Source organism: Drosophila rhopaloa, unplaced genomic scaffold, assembly GCF_018152115.1.
Source record: "Drosophila rhopaloa isolate 14029-0021.01 unplaced genomic scaffold, ASM1815211v1 contig_2, whole genome shotgun sequence".
Taxonomy (NCBI): Eukaryota; Metazoa; Arthropoda; class Insecta; order Diptera; family Drosophilidae; genus Drosophila; species Drosophila rhopaloa.
Window position 1 is genome coordinate 5,476,439 of NW_025335083.1, and position 9,573 is coordinate 5,486,011.

The 9,573-nt window shown below is 42.3% G+C and overlaps 1 protein-coding gene across 1 annotated transcript; it reads right to left on the bottom strand.

Moving 5' to 3' along the window:
* Positions 1–4,582: 4,582 nt before the first annotated feature.
* LOC108043555 (opsin Rh5) lies at positions 4,583–6,178 on the bottom strand. Its single transcript, XM_017122317.2, has 3 exons — positions 5,860–6,178; positions 5,446–5,792; positions 4,583–5,272 (listed from the first exon to the last, which is right to left on the bottom strand). Exons 1-3 carry the CDS (start codon positions 6,093–6,095, stop codon positions 4,710–4,712), a joined length of 1,146 nt encoding a protein of 381 aa, XP_016977806.1. The 5' UTR covers positions 6,096–6,178; the 3' UTR covers positions 4,583–4,709.
* Between the last annotated feature and the right edge of the window lie 3,395 nt (positions 6,179–9,573).

Consider the following 9,573-nt stretch of genomic DNA (forward strand, 5'->3'; position numbering starts at 1 on the left):
ATTATGAAAACAAAAAAAATTAAACTTAAGTACTACAACTTTCTAAAATTTTTTATTAACCAACCATTTCCTATTAAAAAGTATTCCTTGAACTTGTCTCTAAAATTTATATATTGTACACAATTTTTTGTTGTATACAACATATTGTGAAGAGTGTAGGCCGTATTGTAACAGTTTTCAAAAATTTTGTTCGGTTCGACATTTTAAATTGTTTGTGAAAGTTTACCTATTTAAGGAAGGAAAATATAGGCCCCGAGAAAGTCTAAACTCATTTCTGTTCCCTTTCCAAAAATCAAAAACAGTCAACATTGTCCCTGTGCTTATCTCCTCAAGGGCAAACATAAATAAATTCTTTCCATCTCAAAAATGTATGTCAGTCACCCCAAAGTTCCATAACCCGCCCACTCAAGGTCGCAAAGCGTCGGGAAAAAACAGTGGAAGTGGAAGAGGAAGCGGGAAGTCAACCACCCAGCCATAACGTCATAATCACGAGCAGTGAGAACAGAGCCAAAAGTAACACAAATGCCAACGGCACGCCACAAAAATATGTGGGGAATTCGAAATTTGTGAGAATCGCGCTGCATGAAATTTCACTCAGCTGCCCGAACAGGCAAGCAGCGCAAAAAGCAGACGCTTTGTTATGCTAGGAATGCCATTGGCCCGTGGAACGCTCGACCAGGGTTGCCGCGCGGCCGTCAGCCCGACGACCACCTGTCGCGCCTCGATCCAGTCCGGTGACTTGACAACCCTGGCTTCGCCCACAGCGGAATGCCGGGCGTTACGAGATTCGAAATATGCGGTCGGGAATGCCGCCCCAAAATTCCAACATGCCGCCGCCCGCCCGTCACAAGTGGGAGCGGGATGGTGCGAGAAGCGTTGCCAGAGCTGCCGCTGCCGGGCACGAACATTTTGGGACCACAAAATGTTACCAACATACAACCGAAAATTATTACCAGGCCTCCAGAAACTGGGAGCGTGGCCAGTGCAAATCCACCCCCCACAAGTTCATCGCACACTCTGTGGCGCATAAAATGACTACAAAATGTTACCATACACTCGAAAAACCGCCTAGGCGCCCAGGAAATGCAAATGCAGGCCGTGGGCGCAGCGGACCGTGTGTGTTTATAAATTCAAGACAGTTTATGCCATCAATTTTATAACTCACACCCCCAGCCGGGGGCGTCGAGTCAATAAATTCTCGTCGGCCGCATACGTATTTTATAGTCGCACATTGCAGATCTGACATAATAACTAAGAGGCGCGCAGAATGCGTAGCAACTGGGCTGTTAGCGCAGTTAGTTCCAAAGGCCTCTTGTTGGTTTCGGTTTCGGTTTGGGTTTGCCTTTGTAATTATCTGGCAAACACACTGCTCTTTTCTCGCTCTTCGGGGCGTTGCTGGAATTCTATAAAATCGAATTTTTAACGTTCAAATGATAACAGAGCCGCAGGATAAGTGGGTGGAATCCCAAACATCATCTGTTATCGATTTCTGTCATGTTAATGCTGTAAGCCTGCTGCTAGTTAACAGGCGCCCACCCCATGAATTGGCATTATTAGGATTGCCAAAATCATAGAAAGACGATTAATGCCGCCAGACGGAGATAGAAAGGTCTGCTGTCAGTTGTCGCATGTCTCCAACGAGAGCAAGCGAGATAACAGGAGGGTAAAGTGGGTGCTCTGTGGAAAATGGGATGGATAATTGGGCAAGAATTGGGAATATGTTTAAAAAAACTTAAGTTTAAAATAACCTAAAATTATGAATGTATGGAGGTAGTTCAAGTGCTTTCGAAATTAAACAGTAAGGAGATAATTTTATGCATATTTAAAGTGACAATATAATTGGACAAATAAACAAGAGTGACTCTACCATTTTATAAATTAGCAGAATGGTACCACAAATATATACATATATATTACTCTCTACCAGATTTGTCATTCATGTCATTTCATTCATTAATAGAATATTATGCATCTAAATTTTGTCGGGTCTGCTAAAAACCATCATCAAAAAGACTTGCAGCTGCAAAAAAATTTTAAAAATTGCAGCGGCAACGAAATCCAAATATCATTCTAAAAAAATTTTGAACATGAATAAAAATAAAAAAAATAGAGTGTTCTTAATATCAATGTTTTTAAATCCTTAGTAGTTCAAACGGTAAAAATAAATAAATACATCATTATTCGGAAAATGTTGATATTAAAGCATTAGTCAAAAATTATGATGATGTTTCTGAGGAGAGGCTTTTAAGTTAAGGGTGAGGAGGATTTAAAATATTTTTAAAAATACATGATACACATAATACTTTAACATACATTAGTTTTTTTTGGTTTTATTAGTTCATTTCACATAGCTACAGAGTCGAGAACAATTCTGTGCAGCAAATTCGCAACAGGGATTAAAGGTGCTCGCCAAACGAGTGTGGGAGCGAGACGACTGTAGGGATCCGCCCATTCAGTGGGCAATTTAAACTCGTGTATGGATTTCGTGCGAGAAACGCAGCGGCAATAATGGTCGGCCGACCACCTCTTCGGAGCTGAGCGCCTGTTCGCAAACGATTAAATTCAGTTTAATCATCCACTAAACAGCTACGATACCGTTTCGTTCGTTATTATTATTATTACATGCAACAAGTCGGGCGGGCACACAATAAGAGGAATGTCGAAAACGACACACCAGGAAGCACCGGACGCAGGCAAAGCAAACGAATCGAATCGCTCCGAGGCGACAGCACTTCAATTCAACGCGCAAATTGGATTATCCGGAGAATCGAGTGGAAAGTGGTGGGAGGGGAATGGGGGCGGGGGAAAGTACCAGGCAGATGCTGAATGCACATCTGTCTATCTCTCTAATCCCACACTCTCTACGCTCGTCTCGCTCGCACCTGTGGTCGCCGCTTCTAACAGCGTTTCTATTGAGTTTCCATTGGAAATCTAATCGCTCGCCAGCCACCCGGCATGCTGCTAAATCTCCTGGAGACCTAGTAAAAATGTTTGTTGTTTCTTAAAGAGCAAGAAGAAGCCCCACTTCGCGCCACTCGCTCGCACCGTAGTGGTCGTGGTTTTGGTCTATATTATATTCCTATTCCCCGTGGTGCGGGAACAACTGCAACATTGTTGCCATGCTCCTCGCTCCGGATTCGATGGCCCACCACTCCCACTCGGCCAGCCAATCACGCTTTCAACGGCCGCGTTTAAATGTTGTAAACCGCTACTAACGGCTCTGTTCACCTGGTACCGTGTGGAACATTCGCTGAATTGAAACGCCGCTTTTCGTTTTCGGATTGGTTGGATGTGCGCAAGCAACAAAGAAGCACAACTTCTTCAACCTCGCCGGTGGTTGGACTGGCCGACTGGACTGCCACCACCTATTGAAATCGCCGTTGCCGCCGCTTTTCTGTTTCTGTTCCCGATTCCGTTTCTCGAGTGTGCGCTCTTTGATGCTGTCAAACCCAATTGTTTTCGATTTGCCTCTAATTTTTGAGATAAGAGGGGCTTAGGGAAACCCTGAACTCCATTTTAATATTGTGGATAAAAAAACTAGACAACAAGTTAGATGTGTGGATAAAGAACTCAATCTGCCAGTAACAATAAATGTAAATTAAATTTGCATGTGCTGTGCTTGAACAAATACAATGAAAATTTCATTTTGTTCATTTTGGCGTTTATCTTGCTAAAATACTTCTTGTAAAAGTATATAAAATAATATGTTATTGTTGAAGTTAATAGTTCAACACCATTTTACTTCTTGTTTTTTTTAAAGTAGCACAATTAAAGGGAAAAATGTGAAATATCTTTTTAAATGTTTACAAACTGAAAACAACAGGCTTTTCTTTTAAAGGCATTTCAATTTTAAAATGTTCTTAAATCGAAAACCAATTAATTATTTCGAGCTATAAAATATATTTATTATACACTTTAAAAAAGTGTATTTTACAAGCATATTAATGGTTATTATTTTTCTCAAAAAGTAGCAAATTTTAATGTTTTTAAATGTACCGTAGTAGAAGGAAATTAGCAAAAATCGATTGGAAATAATATTTCCGTGTTCAAATATACACTTGTACATTTGGGTGGGCCAAAAAATGAAACTTATAAATGGATTTGATGGACAACCAATTTAATTTGAATAGTTTGGAGTTGCGTAATGGGCTCTCCATTTCCTAAAAAATTGATCACTCATACACTTAATGTAAATTAGAATATATTATTTTTGGGCCAAGGCAACAGTACGTATGAGTGATAAGCGTGGAAGCTCATCCACAGATCCTTAAACGAATTTTTTTCGGCCAATTTCTTTCGGCATGCCTTTAATTCACCAATGCGCTTAGTATAAGCGGGTAAGACCTTACAATTTCGAGCGCCTTAATGTACATATAAACCAAATTTATTGACGCTTTTGAAAACCTTTAAAGATGTGTAACAATATAATAAATTTGTTTGGAATTGATAATTGCGTAGAGGAAACTCGCTTTAAAAGCTTTCCCTCAACATTTTCTTTCATTTTGTAACAGGAATGTTAAAAAACTTAAATTAGAAGAAATCATTTCTCACCGCACTATTCGTTAAAAAAAAATACCATGTATTATTTTTCAATGCCAACTTTTTTTGGTTTGTATTTTTTGGAACTCTTTCAGTTCATTGCGCCTTATAACTAATTAACTAATTACACTTCCATGCTTTATTTCACATCTTTAATCCATTGGGTTCCATTAGTTCTGCACACTGAGCGCCAAAGTGTCGCCGCTGACACTGGCCACACTCTCCTGCCCTCCAGATGTTCCAGAGTTCTGTTTCTCGCGGATGCCTAGCCACGGCATGCGGCGCTCCAACTCCAGACGATACTTGGGATGGCTGGCGGCATAGACCCAGGGATCCAGGCAGGACACCGACTTGCAGGCCAGGCACGGAAGCATCGAGACGAAGGGCGTGATGAGCTGCTGCTCCCCGAAGCATCCGATCAGCGCCACCACCGAGTATGGGGTCCAGGCCAGGATGAACAGCATGCAGATGATCAGGGCCGCCTTGGCGATCCGCAGTTCCACGCTCATGCTATCCGCATTGGCATTGGCCGACAGCGACTTGACGTTCATCTTCTTGGCCTGCTCTGCCAGCATCTTCTCGTGAACGCGGACGTGGGTGAACAGTTTGTAGTAGGAGACCATGATCATTAACATCGGAATCACATAGGACCACACGAAGATCGTGCGCACAAACAGCCGGTTATCGTCCGTGTTGGTCAGGTAATCAAAGGAGCAGGTGGTCAGGAAGCCCTCTGAAAATAAAATTTATGTTATTCCTTGATTTTAAATTACTTATCATAAGATGCGTTAGACAATTCCAGGATAATATAAAAAAGTATGGTTCTAGACCCGTTTGAAATTTAATTAGAATAGCTCGAAAGTCTAAAAGCAAGAAAAAGGAAAACAATGTGAATTTACCACTCACCTGGCTGATAACGTCCCCAAATCTGAAAAAAGGGCAGTACTGAAAATGGCGTGGCCCAAAACCAGGTGAAGATTATCAGAAGAACAATCTGTCCGTAGCTCAATCGTCCGTCAATTGGGTTTGATATTGTCTTGTACCGATCGAATGCAATAAAGGCATTAGTTATGGAAGCCCCCATCCCGGAGATGCCTCCGTTCAAAGCGTATATATCGCATCCCAGATCTCCTCCCACTAGATAGCCCACGGTTGCGTTGAGGAGATAATGGGGCATGTTGGTGCACATGAACAGATCGAAAATAGCCAGGTTCAGGATCAGCAAGTTGGATGGAGTTCGCAAGGATTTTGATCTACGAAAAGTCAGCATTTCGATGTTAAAACTTTGTTAATTCGATGTATTTAAAAGTTTCAACTTACGTGGAAAAAATCCAGACGACCAATCCATTGCCGAATAGATTTGATAACATAAGGACTATAAAAGCAATGTAGAATCCAGCGTGATAGTAGATGGGTGCCTCTCTGAACCCCCGCCAATGGGAGTGGACCAGGTGTTGGTACTCCACCGGATATCCATGTCCCATCGGGAAGACTCCTCCATCTCCAGAGCTATCGTTCACATAGGCCTGCGGCCCACTTGGGCCGTTGAGGTGCATTTTGCTTGATCCGCTCTAAAATTCAGATTCCTTTGTGGCCCAACATGCTGGCCGTTGACTTGTGACACCTATGACCTGGGCCAAGTTCTGTCAAAATGCTTTTATAGCCCGGCCAAGAATTTAATTAAGGCGGATTAAGAGGCGCAAGTTTGACCTTGGGGTGCGTGTGCATGCCTCAGGGGGATAATCCCAGCGTCTTATCTGAGACTTAAGACATTTTCGCGGCGCTCAAATTACGAATGTTTGCGTCAGCGGAAAGAAGGTAGCCGTAAGATTTTACGACTCTTCATAGTTATTCCATTATTCAAATTGATTAAATAAAATTGATTGAACAAAAATAAAAATAAGTTAAAAATTCCACAGCGTTTAATACAATCTGAAATTATATTTCACCAAATAAAACGTTTTTTTTTGTACAATTTTAAGTCTAAGTATTTAAAGGCTATTAAAGCCTTTATTTTTATTTAAGTAATTTAAAGATACATTTCTAAAACAACTATGAATTCGATTTTAAAATTACTATTAGTCTGTTATTTAGCTTTTTTTCTATAATGTAATAGATTTTTATTCTATCAATGCGCCAAATCGATCAACAGATTTATTTTATAACTCATCCACGTAAACTTTATATTTCTGCATTTTACCCAAGAACCCAACTATAAACTATAAAATTCATATTTTCACCAGAATGGGGCACAGATATGTACATATTTAAGGGTAAAAATCGAAACGTTTCTCCATTTTACATAAAATGACACAATTCGAATTCACCATTTTACTGTACGACCAGCACGAAGAAGTCAAATTCGAAATGTAACGTCTCTTTCTGGCGCTTGCAGCGACAAATGCGGGTGCGAGCGAACACTTGCACGACATTTTCCGACATCGAGGTACAGGAGCCCATAACAAATAAGAAAGCAGATTTCGGCATTCGCCTCGAGCGAGCGACATTCACATTAATCTTCGTTTCCGCGGGTTTTGGCCGGCTTCGACCTGTTTCTTTCAGACGCAAAAATGCGCACCGGCGCCCAGCACGCGAAGACGGGCGTCAGACAGGGATGGCACTACGCTACAATTCACCCCTGAATGGCATGACTCCTGGGGTTGTCTCGCTCTGGCACCGGAAAGAGGCCATCCTGCTCGCGCCTTCTGTGCGCCTGGTTGGTTCGGCGCTGTCATTTCACAATGACCCACCTTCACGACTGACAGCGACGGCAAAAACGCGTCGCGACGCGACGCTTCGCCTCGCGCGATTTCTGCCGTTTCTGTTCTGCTCTTGCGGCTGCGGCCTGACGTTTGAGTTAAGTGTTTGTACAACAAAACGGTGCGGGGGCGGCGACGGTGTTTTATTATATCAACAACAAAAAACAAAAACAGCAACATTTTCATTAGGCGGCCAGAAAATATCGTACACATGACGACAAGAACACAGCCGACAACAACATCACATCGCCAACAGAAACAACATGGCAAGTCGAAAAAGTCACGGGTAAACAGCCAAAAGCAACAAAAACAGAAGCAACAACAACGAGCCACACTTGATTCGCTCCGCCTTTGTTGCGAGGCGGAATTCCTGTTCATTGTGAACGTGTGTGTGTGTGTGTACCACGTATCAAAAATCGTGCAAGGGTAGGCGTACTCAGTGCACCCTTCTCAAGAATAGAACGGTAAATAACTTTGTTGATTGGTAATATTTAGACTGTTTCTATTAAGTAAGATAAGTATTAACAGCCAAAGAACACAATTTCTCTAATATACATATGTTTATTGCCTTAGCAAATTTGTACATACATAATTGATGAGTATTTAAAATTCCTTTTGAGATTCACTGGAGGCGCCCCCATTGCTTATATTTTTTGTTGCATTGCTTTGAAAAACAAAATATAAATATGTTTGAAAATAAGAAAGCTAGGGTTGGCCCATGATAGCAAAAGAATTAATATGCTCCAAGCCTTGTAGCGCACCGCGAGAACGAGACCTCTGCTGACACACGACTCGATCTCTTTCTGGCATTCTCGTTCTCGTTAGCCTCGCCTGCAAATATTAACCTTCGGCTGGTTGAAGCGCTCGCCTTGACCGTAATTTTGGGGCCGTTCCCATTGCCAAGTGAAGGACGCACCTTGAAACTCAAGGATTTTGCGAATTTCGCGAATTTCGCAAACTTTTTCGGCAATCAGTAGGTCAAAGCGAATTTTGGCAAACTGCTGGCTGTTGGTAGGGGAATACATGGGGGTTTTTGCTCGTCTGTCGATGACATAAGCAACTCATATAATCTCCAAGTGGCATTGAGATGTGCCGAAACAAGTTCCCCGTGTTTTGTGAGCGTTCGGTTTTTCGGTATCGGGTGGAGGGGTGGTGGGGGGTTCAATGGGGAGGCGGCAATATTCACTCGATGCGTGGCGGGTTAAATGAACTCTCGGTTTTCCTCGACGCTGTATTTCGGGTGGCCCGGCCACCAGCTAAGCACTTTGTGAGCCTCATAGCACAGGTTGTGATTTGAGCTTTTTTGGAAGCTAAGGTTAAGGTTATTCGCTAATTGTCGGCGCGTAGCGGTAACTAACCACAGTCAACCACCCGAGTGGGTGTGGCTGCTGCGGTCGGTGGTGCAGTGGTGCGGTTCAGTTCGCGGCGGTTCGATGGTTGATTGGTACATTGAGCATTGGCAAGTGTCAACGCCTCGCTTGTCCGTCCCGGCACCGATAGTGCGGTCAGTCAGGCCCCAAAATCCAGTTTCGGTAACAGGGGCGCACGATCGAGCAACAAGTGGACGACGCCCCGGCATTGTCGTCATCGCCAGCAGCGGCGCAAATCACATCCACTCGAAGTTCCCCAAGCATACCATTTGTGTTTGGTCAGAGCGTGGTCTGGCAGTCGACTGGCCAGTGGCTCTCCATTGGGGAATGGGTCTGGTTTCGGGTTGGACGGGGCGGGTGATTGGGGGTTCTCCAGAGGAGGGGGCTTCTCCACATCGCCGACTCAACTTGGCAAGCGTCCAAAAAGGCCGGGCATGAAGTAAACTAGAGCGTCGTCAGTGTCAGGGCCACTGAACTGGGTCTTAGCTTGGAGCGTATTCAGTTCAAGGCTGTTCTCATGGCTAACAGCCATGAGCTGGTGAAGTTCAAGGTAAGACTGATTTGATTTAGGTTATTGGTGTCTATCTTTTAATTACAAATTACAAATTGTAATCCACAATGTTTTTTAAGCAAACAAAATAAAATAAGAATTGTAATGGAATTTCCATTGAATTTTCAATTAAAGGTAATCAAATTATTATTTATTTGGGTGTCAATTCAGTTTATTAATAATAATAATTAATAATAATTTGTTATTTTAAAATACGTATATCTTTATCCATCGTTGTTACTATTCACTATTAACTATTTAACAAATATTTTTCTGACACTAAAGTTATGTTACTGCAATAGAAAAAAGTGAAAACATTTTTTTCGAATTTACAATTAAATTTTAAAACAACTTA